The 22,166-nt window shown below is 36.7% G+C and overlaps 2 protein-coding genes across 14 annotated transcripts in view; one reads left to right on the top strand and one right to left on the bottom strand.

The window, feature by feature from the left end:
* arsg (arylsulfatase G) overlaps positions 1 to 22,166 on the top strand; it is a 269,510-nt gene that overhangs the window by 51,656 nt on the left and 195,688 nt on the right. The gene's annotated exons all lie outside the window — the stretch shown is intronic.
* Positions 1 to 22,166, bottom strand: part of LOC140187357 (monocarboxylate transporter 7-like) — a 46,120-nt gene that overhangs the window by 14,378 nt on the left and 9,576 nt on the right. For 5 of the 12 annotated variants that reach the window (XM_072242587.1, XM_072242586.1, XM_072242585.1 and 2 more), the window contains 2 exons: positions 5,498 to 5,641; positions 308 to 391 (listed from right to left, as the gene is read on the bottom strand). In XM_072242587.1, coding sequence (XP_072098688.1) covers positions 308 to 391; positions 5,498 to 5,641 — 228 coding nt within the window. Of the gene's footprint in view, positions 1 to 307; positions 392 to 5,497; positions 5,642 to 13,421; positions 13,550 to 15,144; positions 18,412 to 22,166 lie in introns of those variants that run through there. The other 7 variants (XM_072242594.1, XM_072242593.1, XM_072242590.1 and 4 more) reach the window with 7 other exon arrangements.

The following is a 22,166-nucleotide window of genomic DNA, read 5'->3' on the forward strand; positions in this document are numbered from 1 at the left end:
ATTTAACCCTAGCCTAATCACAGGACAATTTAAATGACCATTTAATCTACTAACTGGTACATCTTTGGGCAATGGGAAAAACCACATGTTCCATATGGAAGACATACAGACTCATTACAGATGATGTTGGAGTTGTCACTCCGAACTCCAAAGTCCTGAGCTGTAATAGTGTTGCACTAACTGCTACACTACTGTGGCATTGAAATCAGGCATGATTGAGTGACAGAGCGGACTTAATGGGCCAAAAAAAAAAGCCAAATTTGGCTCCTAACTCATGTGGTGTAAGATGAAAAAGGTAGGCACTTACTTGTGACACACAAAATGCTGGAGGAACTCAACAGCCTGGCAACATCTATGGAAAAAAGTACAGTTGATGTTTTGGGCTCAGTCACTGGAGGGGAAAAAAAGATGAGTCAGAGTTGGAAGGTGGGGGAGGGGAGGAAGAAGCACCAGGTGATGATAGGTGAAACTGGGAGGTTGGTTGGTGAAATAGGTTCTGGGGTGGAGAAGGGGGAATCTGATAGGAGAGGACAGAAGGCTAGAGGTGATTGGCAGGTAAAGATATCAGGTGAGAGAGGGAGATGGGAAAGGTGGTGGTGGTGGGGGGGGGGGTTAATACCAGAAGTTTGAGAAATTGATGTTCCTGCCATTGGGTTGGAGGCTACCCAGATGGAATATAAGCCTTGTATTCCATCTGGGTAGTCTCCAACCTAATAGCTTGAACATGTATTCACATATTTCTCGACCTTCCGATAATGCCCTGCACCACCCCTCCCCCACCATTCCCCATTGCCCTTTCTCACCTTATCTCCTTGCCTGCCCATCACCTCCCTCTGGTGCTCCTCCCCCTCTTCTTTCTTCCATGGCCTTCTCTCCTATCAGATTCCCCCTTCTCCAGCCCTTTATCTCTTTTGCCAATCAACTTCACAGCTCCTTACTTCACCCTTCCCTCCCCCTCCTGGTTTCACCCATCACTTTGTGTTTCTTCCTCCCATCTCTCCATCTTCTTGCCCTGACCTCATCTTTTTGTCTCCAGTCCTAATGAAGGGTCTCAGCCGGAAACACCAACAATACTTTTTTCCATAGATGTTGCCTGCCCTGCTGAGTTCCTCCAGCAATTTGTATGTGTTGTTTGGATTTCCAGCATCTACAGATTTTCTCTTGTTAGGGAATTGCTTTTCTAGGCATAGAACTAGCTGAAAAAAATTCCATCTGGAAAGATGGATATGGTCATGCAGAGCTTTCTACTGAGTGATTTCCTGCATTATCTTCTGTAAAGTAATAAATAATCTTTGCCTATAACTGAATTGATTAAAGTATATTTATTGATGGCATTTGTGACACCACCTTCAGACTGTAACTTGATCTATGAGGAGGATATCTAACATCCAGTTATAATAGTGCAATAATTTTGATAGTTAAAATCACAATGATTTTGACCTATAGTAAGAAGTCTTTCTCAAAGGTCTATCATAAAATTCATGAATTTTAATTAAGAACTGTTTTCATTTGCTGATCTGTAGTTTTCAATTAGAATACTTTGCATTGATGAGATCAGTGTTCAAAAAGCAGAATCACTATGGAATGAAAGTCGTTAACCATAGCTGTTAGTTGTCGGATGTGCATTGTTCCATCTTACTTCACACAACCCCTTCCCAGAGCAGAAACAAGATCAGAAATCCCTCTAAAAATTTCATGGGTATAGAAAGATGTTTTCTTCCACATTTCTTCCAATTTCAGATTGACCAAAATCTGAAATAAGTTCCACTGGAATAGTGTATATTTATGTAGAAAATGTAAATAAATAATGTTGAACTGAAATAAAGAAACTCGAGTTAAATATATAGTATGAGAGTTACTGCTGATTTACAGTGCCTATAAAAAGTATTCACCCCTCTTGGAAGTTTTCCTGTTTTCAACATTGAATCACAGTGGATTTAATTTGGCGCTTTTTTTTGACACCGATTAACAGAAAAATACTCTTCCGTGTCAAAGGGAAAATACAAAATAATTGATTGCATAAGTATTCACCCTCTTCAAGTCAGTATTTAGTAGATGCACCTTTGGCAGCAATTATAGCCTTGAGTCTGTGTGGGTAGGTTTCTATCAGCTTTGCACATTCTTCTTTGCAAAACTGCTCAAGCTCTGTCTGATTGTATGGGGATCACAAGTGAAAAGCCCTTTTCAAGTACAGCCACAAATTCTCAATTGGATTGAGGTCTGGATTCTGACTTGGCCATTCCAGGATATTAACTTTGTTTTTAAGCCATACTATGGCTTTATGCTTGGGGTCATTGTCTTGCTGGAAAATAAATCTCCTAAGTTACAGTTCTCTTTCAGACTGTATCAGGTTTTCCTTCAGAATTTCCCTGTTTTTTGCTACATTCATTTTACTCTCTACCTTTACAAGTCTTCCAGGGCCTGCTACAGTGAAGCATCCCCACAGCATGATGCAGCCACCACCATGCTTCATGGTAGGGATGGTGTGACTTTGATTATGTGTGTATTTAGGCTTACATGTCAGGAAGGACAGGCAGGTGATGGCGCAAATTTGCAGCCATTTGGATGAGTTGCAGCGCAATCAAAGAAAAAGGTACCGAATACTGGTCTTAAAAGTGTTATACTTAAATGCACGCAGCATAAGGATTAAGGTGGATGATCTTGTACAGCTACAGATTGGCAAGTATGATATTGTGGCCATCACTGAGACGAGGCTAAAGGATGCATCTCTGTGGGAGCTGAACGTCCAAGGATACACAGTGTATCGGAAGGATAGGCAGGTAGGCAGAGGGGGTGGTGTGGCTTTATTGGTAAGAAATGATATTAAATCATTAGAAGGAGGTGACATAGGGTCAGAAGGTGCAGAACCTTTATGGGTTGAGCTAAGAAATTGCAGGGCGAAAAGGACCCTGATGGCAGTTATATATGGGCCTCCTCACAGCTGCAGTGATGTGGACTACAAATTACACCAGGAAATAGAAAAGGTTTGTCAGAAGGGCAGTGTTATGATAATTGTGGGGGATTTTAACATGCGAGTGGATTGGGAAAATCAGGTCAGCACTGGATCTCGAGAGAGAATTTGTAGAATGTCTGCGAGATGGCTTTTTAGAACAGCTTGTTGTTGAATCCACTAGGGGATCGGTTGTACTGGATTGGGTATTGTGTGATGAACCAGAGATGATTAGAGAGATTGAGGTGAAGGAACCCTTGGGGGGCAGTGATGATAACATGATTGAGTTCACTGTGAAGTTTGAGAAAGAGAAGCCGAAATCCAATGTGTCAGTATTTCAGTGGAGTAAAGGAAATTACAGTGGCATGAGAGAGGAACTGGCCAGAGTTGACTGGAAAGGGACACTGGCGGGAAGGACGTCAGAGCAGCAGTGGCTGGAGTTTATGCGAGAAGTGAGGAAGGTGCAAGACAGATATATTCCAAAAAAGAAGAAATTTTCGAATGGAAAAAGGATGCAACCGTGGCTGACAAGAGAAGTCAAAGCCAAAGTTAAAGCAAAGGAGAAGGGCATACAAGGAAGCAAAAATTATTGGGAAGACAGAGGATTGGTTAGTTTTTAAAAGCTTACAAAAGGAAACTAAGAAGGTTATTAAGAGGAAAAAGATGAACTATGAAAGGAAGCTAGCAAATAATAAAGATACTAAAAGCTTTTTCAAGTACATAAAGCGTAAAAGACAGGTGAGAGTAGTTATAGGACCAATAGAAAATGATGCTGGAGAAATTGTAATGGGAGATGAGGAGATGGCGGAGGAACTGAACGAGTATTTTGCATCAGTCTTCACTGAGGAAGACATCAGTATACTGGACACTCAGGGTGTCAGGGAAGAGAAGTGTGTGGAGTCACAATTACGACAGAGAAAGTACTCAGGAAGCTGAATAGTCTAAAGGTAGATAAATCTCCCGAACCAGATGGAATGTACCTTTGTGTTCTGAAGGAAGTAGCTGTGGAGATTGCGGAGGCATTAGCAATGATCTTTCAAAAGTCAATAGATTCTGGCATGGTTCTGGAGGACTGGAAGATTGCAAATGTCACTTTGCTATTTAAGAAGGGGGCAAGGAAGCAAAAAGGAAATTATAGACCTGTTAGCCTGACATCGGTGGTTGGGAAGTTGTTGGAGTCAATTGTCAAGGATGAGATTACGGAGTACCTGGAGGCATATGACAAGATAAGCAGAACTCAGCATTGTTTCCTTAAAGGAAAATCCTGCCTGACAAACCTATTGCAATTTTTTGAGGAAATCACAATGAGGCTAGACAAGGGAGATGCAGTGGATGTTGTATATTTGGATTTTCAGAAGGCTTTTGACAAGGTGCCACGCATGAGGCTACTTAACAAGATAAGAGTCCATGAAATTACAGGAAAGTTACGTATGTGGATAGAGCGTTGGCTGATTGGCAGGAAACAGAGAGTTGGAATAAAGGGATTTTATTCTGGTTGGCTGCAGGTTACCAGTGGTGTTCCACAGGGGTACATGTTTGGGCCGCTTCTTTTTACGTTGTACATCAACGATTTGGATTGTGGAATAGATGGCTTTCTGGCTAAGTTTGCTGATGATACAAAGGTATCTGGTAAACTCTAGCTATTTCATGTGAGTTGTTGTCTTCCAAAAGTGCCTTTCTTTTTACCACTCTCCCATAATGCTGTGAATGAAGAAGCACCCGAACAACAATTGTTGTACGTGCTGTCTCTCCCATCTCAGCCACTGAAGCTTGTAACTCCTCCACACGTCATAGATCTCCTGGTGGCCACCCCCACTCGTCCCCTTCTTGCAATGTCATTCAGTTCTTGAGAATGGCCTGCTCTAGGCAGATTCACAGCTGTGCCATATTTTGTCCATTTCTTGATGATTGACTTAATTGTACTCCAAGGGATATTCAGTGACTTGGAAATTTGCCTGCATCCATCCCCTGACTTGTGCCTTTCGATAACATTTGCATCGAGTTCCTTGGAGTGTTCTTTTGTCTTCATGGTATAGTTTTTGCCAGGATACTGGCTCACCAGTATTTGGTCCTACTACATTGAATTGAATTGTATTTTTAATACAACCAATTGAAACACCATGACTGCACACAGTGATCTCCATTTAACTTATTAAGGGGGTGAATACTTAAGCAATCAATTATTTTGTGTTTTATATTTGTAGTTAATTTAGATCACTTTGTAGAGATCTGCTTTTGCTTCAACATAAGAGTCTTTTTCTGATCAGTGTCAAAAGAATTAAATCCACTGTAATTGGCTATTGTTAAACAATGAAACATGAAAATTTCTGGGGGGGGTGAATATTTTTTATAGGCATTGTAGATAGTATTTTCAATATCTTTTTAGAAGTTTAGCATTCACAATAGAGAAGTTGCAATCAATGGAATTACAATGGGAGAGAATCCAGACCTTTTGAATTTTAATTCAATGAAGAGTGCAGCATCGGTTTAGCTGGTTTAAATCTGCGAAACATATTTGTTGAGTGCAAACATGGAATTAGTAATTACCTGATACTAATCCAATAGTAATGTACATTTCTACAATTGTCCGTGCAAACGACGCTGCCATCATTCCCAAACCAACAAGAAGTCCACCCAGCATCACTACTGGGCGATAACCAAAGTGATTACTTAGTATTGTGGACAGTGGGGCTGTAAAGAAAGAAAAACAGTGTTAGCTCAACTTTCTGCTTGATTTCATTATAGATAATTATTTTAATAGTTCAAACTCCCAAGTTTCTACTATTTTATAGAATAGAAGTATGGTTTTATATTCAGTGTCTATGTGTATAAATTTATTTATATCCTGGTTTATGTTATATGTGTCCTGGCCCAATAATTTATAAGAATCTTCCTTGTATTCTCTGTGAAATGGTTTGATTTTTGGAAGAGCTATTGTATTCATGCGCAGTTTTGTTAGTGTTATGTTGCAAGTAAGACCCAATGAAAATTGAAAAATACAAGCCATTAAGTGGATCAAGTCACTGAAATGAAATGCAAAAGAATCCAGTCATCTTTCAGTCATAAGTTTCTAAGATTCACAAGCGACAGCAATGATTAAATAGAAAAATGAAAGTGGATGACAAAAAAATAAAATTGAGATACAATACAGAACAGAAAGACTTACAGCAATGCAAAAAAATTTTAATAAGGAGAATTTGTATAACATCCAATTGAAGTGAGAGAAACAGGCTTTGGTGTAATCAAATGACAAGTTCTCTCTATTAAATTAGGTCTGTTTGAAGTGAGCACCAAGTTGAATAACACTTGGGTTATATACTAATCTCTCATGGATGGCCAATAGCAATTGGAGCAGCTTGTGATAAAATATAAGAAGTGCCATAATTGTAATAGTTGTGAATAGAAAATACTCTTATTTTTTGGCAATGGCTTGATGTTTCTGTTAATGGTCCATTTGCTAGGAAACCTTGGATCAATAAATGAATTACTTGCATTGTGTAAAACATACAGTGCAGTACAAAAATATTTGCAGTAGAAAAGAATGTAGAGAAGTTCATTTGCAGATTAAACTGAAATCCTATTTCATAAGGGATAAAAAGATTATTCCAAAATAATTATTTACCTACAAATCCCTGTAACAATTTAAAAATTCATGTTTAGTAATTTATAAAAGGAAAACATTGATATAAATATCAAACATACAACACACTTTTTAAAGATAAAATATGGATGCTTTCATTCCACTCTGCCTATCGTGGTTATGAAAGAATTACTGGGTTTTTTTCAAAGCTTCTACTGTCTTTCTTTCTGACACTGATTTCCATCTCCAGCTAGAACCAGTGCACTCAAGTATTACTGAAAATTTTAAAACCAAGTAAGGTTTCTGATGAAAATAATTAGAATAGTTGGGGACACTGTTTGTAATCCCATCAAATAGTTTAAAACTCAATTGCCTGCATTAAAAAAATTGGTTAAAATGCCCTTAAGTGCCCCGTTATCCTATTTCTTGAAAGCTGTGTTCTTTGCAGTTAATGAACACTAACTTTGTGGGCACATCTGTAGAACAGAAATTATTGCTTGAACCCCTCTCACTTCCAGTTCATCTGACCAGAATATTTTAAGATATATGCAAGCTGCCTAGTTTTAAGTATAAATAATCAAATTATAACAAGTCGTTAAAACTATTGAGCCTGGAGTAATTTGAATTCTTAAGCTAAGTTACACAATTTTGAGAGCAATACATTACATCGTGGTAAATGGTAAATTTTATTTACCCAATTGATAGTCTCATGCCATAGTGAGAAGTTGGAGCATGAAGTAACAGAAATAATGCTGCAGTTTCTTATTAAATCTAAACAAAAGTTCTATGTAGTACAGAACTACTTTACCTACACAGCAAATACATTTTTGTCATTAGCATGTAATTGTATAAAATTTGTTCTACTTTTGCTTTCTGTTGCATGTTATGATATTCTTCATAATACTGCACATAAAACAATAACACTGGGGGAATTCAATGTGAAATCAATTAAGGGAGTCTGAAATTCATTGCTGGACTCCGCCAAGGGTTCCCAACCTTTTATATGTTAGGGACCAATGCCATTAAGCAAGGGGTCTGTGGACCCCAGCTTACTAACAGTGTTTTTGCTGCACCTGAATTCTCTTCCAAGAGAAGACTTAACCACATTGGCTGAACTACTTGTATCAAGAAACTTGAGTTTAGCAATGGGAGAGCCAAGAAATTATTCCCATGATTAAATGGTAAAGGCATGGCACATCGGTGAAGAATGGACTAACAGTTAGCCCAATGCAAGTAAACTGGGAAGATAACGAGGAATGGCAGTATGTGTTGGGTGGGGTGGAAGCTGTTACAACAACAACTGTAATTCACTATTACTGGTGCTATTCTCCTTGACAAACTTCCTATCTAATTTTAAGTACAGCATTATTGTAGTTTTAAATGTTCTATATATAATGTAGATTACTGGAAAACCTTCACCTTAATGAATCTGCACACAGTACTGCACTACAATGAAATATAACCAACCAATACATTCCTGACTTTCTGGTTAGACAAAAATAGTTAATACTCATACAAATAAACCAATATTTTCAAGTTTTGCATCAATTTTCCTCAACTGTAAATTCACTTTCTTTGTGGCCACAACCTGAAAATAGCCTGTCATTGTCAAAGTTATGCTCAAATATTATGTATTATGACCAAAAGTAAAACTAGGAGTAAATATGAACAAAAATCAGTACGAGTCCAAAGAAATGCTTATTTAAAATTTATCTAACTATCAGATAACCTCATTCATGACTGTTAGCCACATTTTTAACAGTCTGTGGTTGGACAAATATTTCAGTATTTTGTGCTGTTTTCATTGGAGAATGTATTTTAATCATATAATTGGATTATTTTTGCTTATGCCTGTGTCTAAAAATCTTGTTAAACTTTTAAGAGAATTTCTAACCAAGAATTGTAATACTCTATGGGCCAAGGGGCTAAAGCTGGAAATGTATTTAAGCAGGAGGATTAACAGGCAAAAAGTTTCATTTATGACGATACAAGTTTCTTTCTCTGAATATGCAACAGATTCCAACTTTGACAACTTGTATAATTGCCAATGTAAATTATACCAGACCAGTTATGATGTAGCACTTCTGTTTACCATTACTATTTTCAGTTTCTCAGGACTTTCTCTGTTACATTGTTCTGATTAACTGCATATATCTATGTAATAATGTTGCAAATTTAGACATCTAAAAATGCAAATGAGGTAATATTAAAATAACACCAGTATGCTCTTAGCAAGTTATCTAAAGAATTTGAAATGTGTCATTAATAGGATGAATATAATTGGCTGGTTCATTGTTATGAGAATGCCATTTTAGCCACAGTTCTATTTCATTTTTCCTTTCAGATCCAAGGGCATGGGATTTGCAAATTAACATTCACAGCCCCTCTTTAATTCCATTGCAACCTGTACAGGAACTTGGTGGCGTAGGCTTCTTTCCATGATTTTATCTGTCAGCTAGCTCTATGTAATTCATTAGGTAGATCCATCAGCGGGGTCCTAGTATTCTGAGTGGCTACTTTGAATTAAAACTAGGTCTGCACTGCTAAAAAGAAGCTTTGACATAGAGTACTGTGTGAAAGTCGTAGGCACGTATTTATAGCTATGGTGTCTAAGGCTTTTGCACAGTACTGTAAACTGTTTTTATATCATTTCCTGCATGGGTTAATTTTGATTTGATTTGAAGCAAATGGTGGAAAGACATCCATCTCCATCCTCTATATGCTCTTAAAACAGCAATACCTGCGAATGTTAAGTTTTTGTTAATATCGGTAAATATTTAGTACAGTACTGTACGAAATACTTGGGCACCTTAGCTATATGTATATGTGCCAAAAGGCTTTTGCATACTACTATATCCAGAGCTGCTCCTGGCAAGAAATAAATCTAACTTATGAAACATTGTTTGTCTAGAGAAATCTCACAATATTGGATTCCAAGATTCTCAGATACTGTTGTAGAGATCTTGCTGCAGGAAGGGTTCTGAATCCACAGGGCGCCTAGGAAGGTCTTCAGATATACTCCATTTCCTACACATATATTAACTTTATCTTTGTTTTCAATTTAGATCTACTAAAGTTTTGTTTATCACACTATTTCATAGTGCATTTGGTCACTGACCTGCACATGCTAACATTAAAGTGAAAGAAGACAAGTTGTGGGACTTAATAAGTAGAAAATCTGGTTTGTAGTTACTGGTAATGCTCTTGGATGTCTTTTTTTAATGAAAGATAATTTAGCCAGACAGAATTTCTTCAATTGACCATCCCTTCTTGTGCCCTTAAACCTTTCGTCATATAGCTGGTGGCAAGGTTTTACCCTCATGATTTTGGGCTTGTGTAGAATCTTGACAACTTCTCTGCCAGGTGCTGCAGGGGTTCTCTGGATCAGTCCACAACTTAAGACCCATTTCTGCATTCTAGTGATCTTTACTCCGATTTCGTGTGGCAGCATGATTTTCAATGAGTGTGTAGCAAGCACGTAGTTGTTATAATAGTGCTGCCAATGGATCAGCTGGTAGTGACATTCCCACTTAAAAGCATTTGGCTAAAATTAACTCTAAAGAAAATCACTGTGTTCTTTTTTTCACCAGCCTGGAAAGAGCAATAACAAGTTGCCTATAAGTTACTTGCCAAGGTCTTCATGACAGCCTGTAATGGCATTTGTGGCTGTAATTTACAGTAGATTTCAGTATGGAAGTCCTTTTATAGAGATGTATCCTCTCTTGTTTACCAAGGTTCAAGTGAGAACATGACTTAACTAGTCTGAATGGATATGTCCTCCACCATCTCTTCTGGCAATGCGCATGCCAAGTAATACAAGGCAAATGTCTACCAATACATTCATGTCTGATAACAGCTAATTTAAGGAGAAAGGTTGACGTCAAGGTAAAGTCCTCCAATACCTGTCTCACCCTGTAAATGCTTATGTAACTTGAAAGAACAATGAAAAGGAACAACAAGCAAGAGAAGTCAACTAAATAACCAATCCGTAAAAAGTGGATAACTGTTTGCAGTAGTATTGGTTCGTAGTCTTTTCTGGGGAGGGCTTTTGCTGGGTTTGTGATCCCCAAAGTGGCAGCATGACTTCAAAACAGCATTGCACAATGATTGCTGTCAAGATCTGTCTTGCTAAAAAATTCACTAATATAGCACCCAGATTTACTAGAAGTGTTTTCTGTGTTTTAGTAATAGTGCACTTTCACCCCAAAACATAGTTGCTTACAATCCTACTTACTTTCTTCCCAACTGAATCTCAAAACTCATTCCACATTATCTTTAATAATCCGAAGTCTGAATTGTAGTTATTACTAATTCTACATGGGCTTTCTTCATCTTATTTATATAAATTAGATCAAAAGTCTCATGGAGTGTAGATAAGGAACTAAGATTTTAGAACATAAAACAGTACAGCACTGGACAGGCCATTTGGCTCCTGATGTTATGCCAAAAGGCTTGTCTTGAAATTTGTTGGTGTTTGTAAGCACTCTGTTTTTTTTTTCTCCCTTTACCCAGTTATAAATGGTTTCTTTATAACTGCTTGGAAATTTGTTTAAAATTAAAACCACATTCACTAAATGTACTAAGTAAATTGTCAAGTTATAAACATGCAAGAAATTGTTTTCTGTGTTGAACAAATCATGTTTTAGACAATCATAACTTTTTGGCAAAACAATTATAAATAGGGCAAGAATAATTATATTTGAGGAAGGCTTTTGGCCTTTTTAATTCTATCTTTTTAAAGTCACATCTGCTTCCTTGAAACAATTTTATATTCTTTGTGGAAGTAACTGATGTATTTTCCAACAACAGTTTACCTTCCACTAGTTTGAATCTTTAACTTTGTTAAATCGTTAAGGAATGGAAAGACAATGACCTGTAGAGGGTCATGTAGCATGTGAACGGGCCCATAAACCTTGCAAATCTTGTCAACCATCAAACATCCATTTGCAATAATCCTACTTATTTCTCCACACATTCCCCTGAATTTTCCCAGATGCTACTATTCACAAACACACTAGGGGCAGTTCACAGTGGCCATTTACCTAACAAACCACACATCTTTGGCATGTGGAAGGAAACCAAAGATTCCAAAGGACATCTATGTGGTCAAGGGGAGAATATGTAAACTCCACAGATAGCAGAAGTTAGGAGTGAATCTGACTGGCGCTGTGAGACAGCAGCTCTATAGTGTCGCTAACATCTACCATGCCTCTTTTGCAATGCTGAAAAGTTCCTCAATCACTAAGGACTGCCTCGAATAGTTGAATGAATTCTTTGTTTCTCACTGATCAAAATTGAGTGGACTTAGTTGTTGTTTAAGCTTGATTGTTTAAATTTCTGCTTATTGCTACTTTGCATTGATTAGATGCACTGAACACTTAGTTTGTTAGTATTCCTTTTATCTTTTCTACAGAGAGTTCTAGATCAAATATCCATAACACATTCAGCCCATAAATTCCTTTCTTGAGTATACATGAATCATTCTGGTTATTCAATCTCAACTCCATAAACTAACAGTAATGATCTAGGTTGGGTTCCTGCCTGTCAGATTTAGACCAACAAAGCACTGTTTTATACTATTTACAATGTATTATTTACACGGCCAGGCCCAGAAACTTAAAAGAGCTGAGGCTAAGTTTATAAGCATCTAACTTAAAATTACCACCTATCTGTTCCTACTTAAATGCTTAAGTAGCACAGAACAGAATTGGCAGTAACAGAATAATTCAGCAGGGGGAAATGAATGGTTAATTTCAAGCACTGGACCATACCTGGACGATAACCAGGCCAAAAATGAAGAGTAAATAAAGGCACCAATTCCCTTCTACTGGAAGCGAGGTGTGGATTTTTAATGTTGGTAAAAAGTAGTAAGAAAATTAAGCCTGTTGATCACTGCTACAAAGGAGTATAGCAGTAATTTTATACTATTAAGCATAAATAGCAAATTAATTAATTTGCCATTCTGTATTAAAAGCAGGAAAATTTCCATGTTATCGGAGCATCTTGTTTTGAAACATACTGATGGAAGAATTGATTTATTTGAAGAATAGCAAAGGCCTTTGAGATGTATCAGGATTTTAAGCGTTACCAGATGTACGGCTATGAATTAAAATGTAAATTTGAATATGTGCAATAAGTGGTTAATAAACTGAAAATTCAGCAGGTTGTTTCCTGGTTTGTAGAAGTTTAGCAAAATTTGGTCCTAATCAACTTATAGTGATAAATACAAGATCTTTTCAGACAATCCAAATGAGGAGGGAAAGAGTGTTGAGGAACCAAGCACTCTTGCTTCTCCCAACTAACTTTGAGCTATGTAAATTGTTAATTGAAGGTAATACACAGGCCCAAATTTCTCGGCTCTGGCCCACAAAAGGTATATGTAGCCTCAGGACAAACTGGTTTGGAATGGGAAATCAAGTGGCATGCCAAAGTATGCCACTTGTTTGTCCTTGCACAATATATTACAATTCATAATCACCATGGTTTATACAATGCAATTCGTAGACCTAACATGTTTGGAAAGAATAAAACAAGAGTAAAACATTGGTATTTTGGCGCATGCAGTTGATCTAACCAGCACAAATGTAGAGTACAGGTATATAATACAATTTCTGCAATGGTATAGTTCAGATTTATCCTCAAAAGTACACAATGTGCAAGTTCACAAGGAGAGAAATCACAAAAAGGCGAGAGAAAGAGACAGCAGAGGAAAGTGGAAATGAGTAGAAACTCAAGAGGAAATGCTGTAAGGCATTCAGCCTTTGGTAAGATTGAAATTCCAATGAATGTACCTGAGGTGGTAAAGATTGACACTGGTGTTTTTCACAAAGAGGAAAAAAACACACGTGCACACACACATACACACACGCACACATGCCCTGTGCCACTCACGCACAACTCCTAGCAGCCAGTCGCATAGCAGCATTGTTAGGACTCTGGGATCAGATCGGCTGTCCACCTTCTCTTCGGGCATAGAGTAAGTGGCACGGGAGACCTAGAGGGAAGGGGTCAAAAATAAACTTTTGGTGAGGAGGAAGAAAAGAATAAGAGAAGAAAAACAAAACATTAGTTGAATTGTCACCAATGTATCTAGTGCAGATATGGTACACATTTTTTAATCTACATACCTTTTAAGCTATTCTGTATAGGAGCAGATAAATTAAAACACAAACACATGGAACCAAGACTAATATTTGCAATTACAATTGAAGATCAGTTTTAATCTATTGGAATTGCAGATAAGGCTTGAAGGCTTTAAAAAAAAAACTACTTATTCTGTCCAAATTAAATGCTTGGATATATATTTCTAGGAGAGGTGAAGGGACATTTTCACTTGCCCTCCCCAACCTTCATCCAATTCATGCTCCAAGAGATGATATGGGGCCAATTAAATTAAGCTTGAAAAATTGCTTATCCAAAAGTGCACTTAAGCTTCAGTTTTTTGAGGATGAAAATTTTATTAAAATATACATAGATATTGAAACCCTAAAGGAAAAAATCTAAAAAACCAAATGTTTAACAGGTAGATTAGATATTTTAAGAGATTATAATGAGTTTGGATCAATAATTTATTGTAATCATTGCATTTTTAGAATAAAATTAAAGAAAACACACAACATGGGCAGCAACCTGATGTTGCAACACTTGATTTAAAAAAAAATGCATTTGATTTTCATGATTTCAGCAATTGTAAATCAAGCTACCCTTTCTAATCACTGAAAGTCTCAGATTAACATAACGCTCTCACTTTGTACAGTAATGCAATTCAGTAATGGTTACTTTTTCCTACTGCTTTTAGAAGCACATAAACTAAACACTATGTAATTTAACTTAAATAGTTTATGTAAGCAACACACATCAAAGTTGCTGGTGAACACAGCAGGCCAGGCAGCATCTCTAGGAAGAGGTACAGTCGACGTTTCAGGCCGAGACCCTTCGTCAGGACTGTCCTGACGAAGGGTCTCGGCCTGAAACGTCGACTGTACCTCTTCCTAGAGATGCTGCCTGGCCTGCTGCGTACACTAGCAACTTTGATGTGTGTTGCTTGAATTTCCAGCATCTGCAGAATTCCTGTTGTTTAATGTATGTAATTCTAGTTTCTCTTAGAGTAACTCATTAGTTTGGTAATTAAAGCCCTTTGACAATTATATCAATTTGAACTGCAGGCTAAAATGATCAATTGCAAGGGGAACTTTACTCCTTGACAGCAGATCTTTACTGGTAGTCAATTCAGATACATTTAAGAAAGATTGAGATCCTGAAATTGACTACTTTCTCCTGATTTTGCCACAGCAATGTAAATGGTTGACTGTATTTATAACTGTAATGTCGACATTACTTGATTAATTTTTGACCAACTCTGTCCCCTGCTCCCCCTCAAACAAAAACACACACATACATATACATACACACACACATACACACTTTAAATTTTTTTCCAAAAGAAAAGGTGTGCTGATTGTGCGAGTCCTCTTTCTAACAAAATTGTTCTAGGTGTTTGTAAACTGTACCCGTTGAATGCCAAAATAGAAAATTGCATTGTATTTCATGCAATACTTGGATCCTGCTTGCTGCACTGTCCATCGATTTAAAAACATTAAGGATTGGAACTTACAATAAACTCAACCCTGACTTCCATTTTATGAATTCAACTCAGCCATTACAATTGCTTTGATTTTTGTACTGTTCTTGATTTTTTTTTTTCTAGTGGTTCATTAGGTACTGTACTGGTATACAGAAGTGTTGTTCAGTCTTCTCTTTGTCTGGCAGTGTTGACGTTTGTTAACGTTTCACTTTAACAGGATTCAGCAGATTCTTTCGTGACCTAAATTCTTGAGCCGAAGTGGAGTAAGAGAATGTTTAGCAGGCACTAGCTGAAACCTGTTTTGCTGTGGGAAAGAGATTTAAAAAAAAACAAAATCTTTATGTTTGTAAGTTGTCTTGGCAATGCTTAATTATTTTCATATAATTGGAGTAAATTCACAAGGCATTTCATACACCATTCACATATACTTAGCCAAGTTAACTACTGCAGCTAAATGCAAAGGGGCTAAATGTGTTATTTTTATAATGTTTTCCTGTGCTGGATAAAATTGAAGCTGCATTTCACCACAATATTTTGAACTGGAATCAACAATGTATATTGAAATCTAAAACTTCTCATTTGGTTTCAATTGAGCTTAGTAACAAGTTTTTCTTTAACTTATCCTTGATATCATAAAGGTGAATCAGAGCAAGGGTTATGCAGAATTCATCCACTTGGTGGAGATAATAAATAGTGCATTGTTAAAGAGAGATCAGCATCATACTGCTTGGTATTGGTATTTGAACCATGTAGCTTGGGGCTATGTTTTATGAATGATGTGATGAGATTCAACAAGTAATGGAGTTTTGACAAAGTTAATGAATGTACAAGTTGTAATATACATAAAGCTAGCAGATGAACTAGAGCACTCAGTAACATGTAATAATGAAACTGCAAGTGAAATTTAGAATTTACATAGTTATCTTTTATTTCCTATATGATTATTATGATTTACTTGTTATCTAATGTGATCTTGTGAAAAATAGTATCTGAATAGGAAGGCTAGGTTTTTTAATGTTCTATTCAATTTATTTTTTGAATCAATCTCCAGATATAAAAGGCATCTACTGACCTACCCAATTTTGATTATATTTTTTCATTAAGAATCTTTTCACTAGGCCAACACACAGGAGTGGTTTTTAACTTGCTACATAACTTTTTATCAATTTATTCAAACTAAACATGCTTACTGAAGATAAGGAGATGGTGGAATAAAGAGAAACCAAAGCAGATTACAAAGAACAAATGCAGGGGAGTAAATGAAAGAAAAATTGTTTGGAGACAGTGAAACTCAATAATCTCTTAATTTTCTTGCTTGGTAAAGTTTGATGAATAACTGACTTTGTATCCTCCATCTCCAGTCCCATAACAATGACTGGCTGACAACTGTATCACTCTGATGCAGCCCAAGAATGGATCTTGTCTGTAGAAGGCCATCTGTCCTAACATTTTTCTTCACTATTTTGAGGAGGTGAATGGCTTTTGCTTTATAATTCTCTAAAGCAAGTCAGCCAAGCTTAGCAACACATTACCACAAGAAACAGTGCCTGTTTCATGATGCTCAAATTTTTCATTTCCGGTTTATCTTCCTGTAAACTTGTTCATGAATCTTTAATTCTTGCCCTCAGTTCAATGCAGTCTGTAAGTCCAGAATTGCATAAAGTGTGGAAAACAAATACTGCTTTTTTTTTAAATGGATCTACAAAATAAAATCTATTAACAATAGCTAATATGACCAGATTAAGCCTGGTGATGGGGGGGTGGGAACAGAACAACCAATACCTGTGGATAATTATGGGGAAAGCAAAATATTCAAATTATCCAGTCTGCTTCAACTCTGGTATACTGTGAACTTTTGTCTATGAATTGAAATACTCAGGAAATAATAAATGTAGCGAGACTGCAAGCAGGGGGTAAAATCTTAAACGCTTTTGATGCTGCCATTTTAAATAGATGATGGAAAATTCAGATACAGCAGCAAGTGCTGGTAATATTTAAAGAATATGGCACAGAAATAGACCATCTAACTGTTAAAATGACATTCAATTCCCTTATCTAGCTTTGCAATTAATGCATATATACATTTGATTTCAACTACACTGTTACAGCAGGTTTCAGATCCTGAAGCATTTTTTAAATATATTTGATTTCTCACTGACCACCACCTGCAGGCCTGTGATTTTGTACTTTCCCAAAAATAGAATCATCATTTCTGCTTACTGATTAAAGACTACAATAGTTGTCAAGATCTCTATTGTATTACCCTTGGCTTTCATGTTTCAAGAGAAGAGGCGCATATAGTTCATCTTTACCTGATGGGTATAACCATGCAGTTTTGGCATCATTAATTTTGCATGCGCTCTGGTGCCTTCATATCCTTTATTATGCCAGCCAGAACAGGCCAGTTCTTGCAGTTTTATCAACGATAATGTAAAGTTGATAGATTTATTACAAAGATAAGACAACATTTTTAGTAAATTATTGAATTTCTCAATCAGTTGGAGGACATGCCATTGTTATCCATTATCCAATTTCATTGAAATATAAAATTATTCAATCACATATCAAATTAATCAGCAAAATATATATCTGTTCCCAATGACATCCATGAGTTCACCAATTAACAGGTCAAATATCGTTGGTGAATGCAAACACAAACACTTCTGTAAAGGATTTTATTGTTTTGTTTATAATGTGATAATGCCATTTTCTGCTATTTCCAATCCATGAACACAAATACATCCAAGGAGTGGGTTTACAATAATGCCAAAAATGCCAAAACTGCCAAGAAATTTGTATTCAGCAATGAAAGTTATCACGGTTCTGGCCCATGAAATTAATAGCATTCTATTGCTCTATTTGTTCACTAGCCAAACTGCATTTTATTCCAGAATATGCAGCAGCTCTTTATTTACAAGTGTTGCTCTCTTCTCAAAAAAAGAAAATTCATGAGGCTGTTTTTATAATTATCAGCCTCTAATCTCTTCCAGTAGAAAAAGTTTAGTTTGTCACTTCTTATTTAAATATAAAGTGGGTATTCACAATGAAGAGTGCATAGGCAAAGGTAGATTTTCCATTGATATAAAATATTTTAGGAATATGTGTTTCAGTGTCATCCAAACAGTACTTAACAAGATGAATCTTTTGGAAGAGATTTGACTTTCAGCTGCCTTTGATGTTTAAAACTCTCCATCTACACAATATACCTCTTAGGACAATTTACAATAATTAATAAACCTACTAACTAGTAAGTCACACACATCAAAGTTGCTGGTGAACGCAGCAGGCCAGGCAGCATCTCTAGGAAGAGGTACAGTCGACGTTTCAGGCCGAGACCCTTCGTCAGGACTAACTGAAAGAAGAGCTAGTAAGAGATTTAAGGGGGAGGGGGAGATCCAAAATGATTGGAGAAGAGAGGAGGGGGAGGGATGGAGCCAAGAGCTGGACAGTTGATTGGCAAAAGGGCTATGAGAGGATCATGGGACAGGAGGCCTAGGGAGAAAGGGGGGGGGGGGAGGCCTCCTGTCCCATGATCCTCTCATATCCCTTTTGCCAATCACCTGTCCAGCTCTTGGCTCCATCCCTCCCCCTCCTGTCTTCTCCTATCATTTTGGATCTTCCCCCTCCCCCTCTCAAATCTCTTACTAGCTCTTCTTTCAGTTAGTCCTGACGAAGGGTCTCGGCCCGAAACGTCGACTGTACCTCTTCCTAGAGATGCTGCCTGACCTTCTGCGTTCACCAGCAACTTTGATGTGTGTTGCTTGAATGTCCAGCATCTGCAGAATTCCTCGTGTTTGCGTAACTAGTAAGTCTTTGGACTGTGGGAGGAAACCCACGTGGTCAGGGGAAGAACATACAAGCTTTCTTCAAGCAGATGCCAGAATTGAACTCAGATGCCTTGTGCGGTAATAGCATTGCAATAACTGCTGCGCTACCCTAGTGCCCCTATGTCAGTCTTTGAGTGTAAAATAATTTCCTCATCTCCCCTCTAATCTTTTGACCAATTACTTCAAATCCTGGTTTTTGAACTTTCTAAGGGAAATAATTCCTTCCTATTAACCTTGTGTAGGACCTTCAGTTTTTAAATTCACTTAAATACTCCCTCTGTCAAAATTCATATCCAATCAGAAAGGCAGTGCCCATTATTAAGGACCTCCAGCACCCAGGGCATGCCCTTTTCTCACTGCGACCTTCAGGTAGGAGATACAGAAACCTGAAGGCACACACTCAGCGATTCAGGAACAGCTTCTTCCCCTCTGCCATCCAACATTGAAGCTTTGGACACTACCTCACTTTTTTTTAATATACAGTATTTCTGTTTTTGCACATTTAAAAAAATATATTCAATGTACATAATTTATTGCATTTTATTTTATTTTATTTATTTTTTTCTCTCTCTGCTAGGTTATGTATTGCATTGAGCTGCTGCTGCTAAGTTAACAAATTTCATGTCACATGCCGGTGATAATAAACCTGATTCTGATCACCACTCATAGCTACAATGCTCCAGTCCTGTTAACATATTTACACACCTCTGCATCATCTAATGTAATCACATTTTCCTGTAATGTGAATAGAAATGTAGGAGTATTGAATCTGTGGTCCATTCAGTATTATATACAATTTTAGCATAACCCCTGTTTCTTGTTTAGATTGTAGTATAATGGGTTGATTAGTTATGGCCTTGGTCTTTATGCACTCACAAAATCTCATTGCCTTTTAAAATCTACTTTCCAATATTATACTACTTTTCTTAATTTTCCATTAATTTCAGTTTTGTACTTTCTATGCTATTCCAAGCTTTCTAGCACGTTAACATGGTATCTGAAATAAGTTTCCTTTTTTATGCCATCCTACTACCTATGTATCTTGTCATCCATGTAGCTCTAGATTTGGCAAGAGTAATTTTTTTTAAGAATATGTTTACCCTGAACAACCTGAATCTCCTACTCAAATGCTTCCTTCCCATTGCTGCAAAACTGATTTACCCTCTCATTAAATCACTTCTCAGCTAGTGAAATTAGGTTTACCAGAATTTAGAACCAATCTTTGCCTTGTTCAATAACAGTGTAATACTTCTACCATCGACTCAGCTTTATTTCCCAAAACCAAATCTGAAATTGTCTTTTATGTTTGGCATATTATTAACTGTGTCATAGTCTTCCTGAATGTAACGCAGGAGTTCTGTGTCCGCTATATTGACTGCTAATATTAGGTTAATTAAAATTCCCACTATTACTACTGTAGTTCCTTGCATCTCTCTTGCATGGTTCAAAGATTTATAGTACACAGTCAATAGTGTTGATTATCCTTTTATGTTGTTTTGTTCAATTCTTCATTTAAACATTCTTCAAATGTTATCCCTTATGAGGACTGTGATAGTTTTTAAACAATTGCCATATACCCACACCCTCCAAGAAAACACTTCAGCTTTTTTTCTTCTACACTTCTTTCCAAACTGATCTGAAGATATTGTAAATCTGAATTGAAATTGAAAATGCTGTTAAGTATTCTGGTCAGGCACCAATGGAGAATGAAACAGTTAAATTTTCAGGTCAAAGATCTCTTGACAGGGACTGTATGTCGTTTCTTGGTTCTTTTTTACTTGGATGACTAACCGAAGCGTCTCCAAGGATTTTGATCACCCCCTAGATCTTTCCTTAGCCCTTCTACATTTATCGATATGAAGGATCTTGATAGCATCTTCAACATCTACAGTTATGTTAATGCCAACTGAGCTCTATCCTAACCAATCCCCCTCAGTGCTGTCAGCCTGAGCTTGATGTTGGTCTTTCTATTCCAATATTACTGCTAATATTCTTAATAAATTCATCATGAATTCCACCCTATTTGGGTTATTAACAATTTTAACACACTGATCAAGATCTAGTTAAGCCTTCAATTCCATATCCACTCTCCCATATATTGCTATTCACTCCGTCACTTTAGCCACCTGTCTCAGTGAAATGTCACATCCGTTTTACCATTAATTCCAGACTCCATCAGCCCAGTGCTCTTGACTTTTCTCCATCTTTTCATTTTCAGCTCACTCAAGCCCCTGCTATTCATGCCTTCCCACAACAAGTACAACTTGTCTATTACTACTTTTCTGCATTTTCTTCAAATCTTCATTTATCCAAATTTGTGCCTTTCTCAGTATGTAATTCTAGGTCTACGTAATTATGTGAAAATGTTCTCTATTATATAAGCCTAGGATTCTCACCTGCTTCCCTCCTTTCAGGCTATCTTCAAAACCCTTGATGTCCACATCTCTGTGAATATCCTAGGACATTATTAAGGCATATTGTTGTAGCATCTTATCTTGATCTGACTGAGTTGCTGCATTTTCACTGTGCTCTACTGTTTATTTGTCCTGTCAAAGTGTTCAATGTCTCCATTTATTGAAAAAAGGATAGAAAGAGATTGCAGCTAATACAATTAATTAATCAATCAGAAATGTAGGATAAAAAAAAGTGGATCTGAAAAGGAAAAAAATAAATGTATATAAAATAAGATAGATGTAAACAACTATTTTGAGATTTTAAGAATTAATGTTAGGACAAATTTCAAAACTAAAAGGAATGTGGAAATGATGAAAGACTAACACACTACAGAGGTTCATTGTTCTTGTTAAGACATTTTGGGAGGCAATACAAAATCAAGTATTCTACCTATAAAAGTTCACATACAAATGTTTTATGCAACCTTCCTAATTGTATGTCAGTTGTGAAGATGCAGAATATGGAGTATATTTGATATTTATCTGATATTCCATAAAGCACAGAGATCATAATCATCCTGGCTTGCTGATCAGAATATACCTATACTATTCAAACTGAAATACACCCACTCTTAATTTGAAGTCAGTTACTTTTAATAATTAGACTATTTGGATTTGTTGCTCTATATATATATATATATTGGATTATTTGAATCATTTAATTAACTCATTCACCTCCATGCAAAGAAATTACTTCGAATTATTTGAAATACTCTATTGGGTATTAATAATCTGATTAAAATGATCTTAAACTCTTCATTCAATATTTACA

Source organism: Mobula birostris, chromosome 24 (genome assembly GCF_030028105.1).
Source record: "Mobula birostris isolate sMobBir1 chromosome 24, sMobBir1.hap1, whole genome shotgun sequence".
NCBI lineage: Eukaryota > Metazoa > Chordata > Chondrichthyes > Myliobatiformes > Myliobatidae > Mobula > Mobula birostris.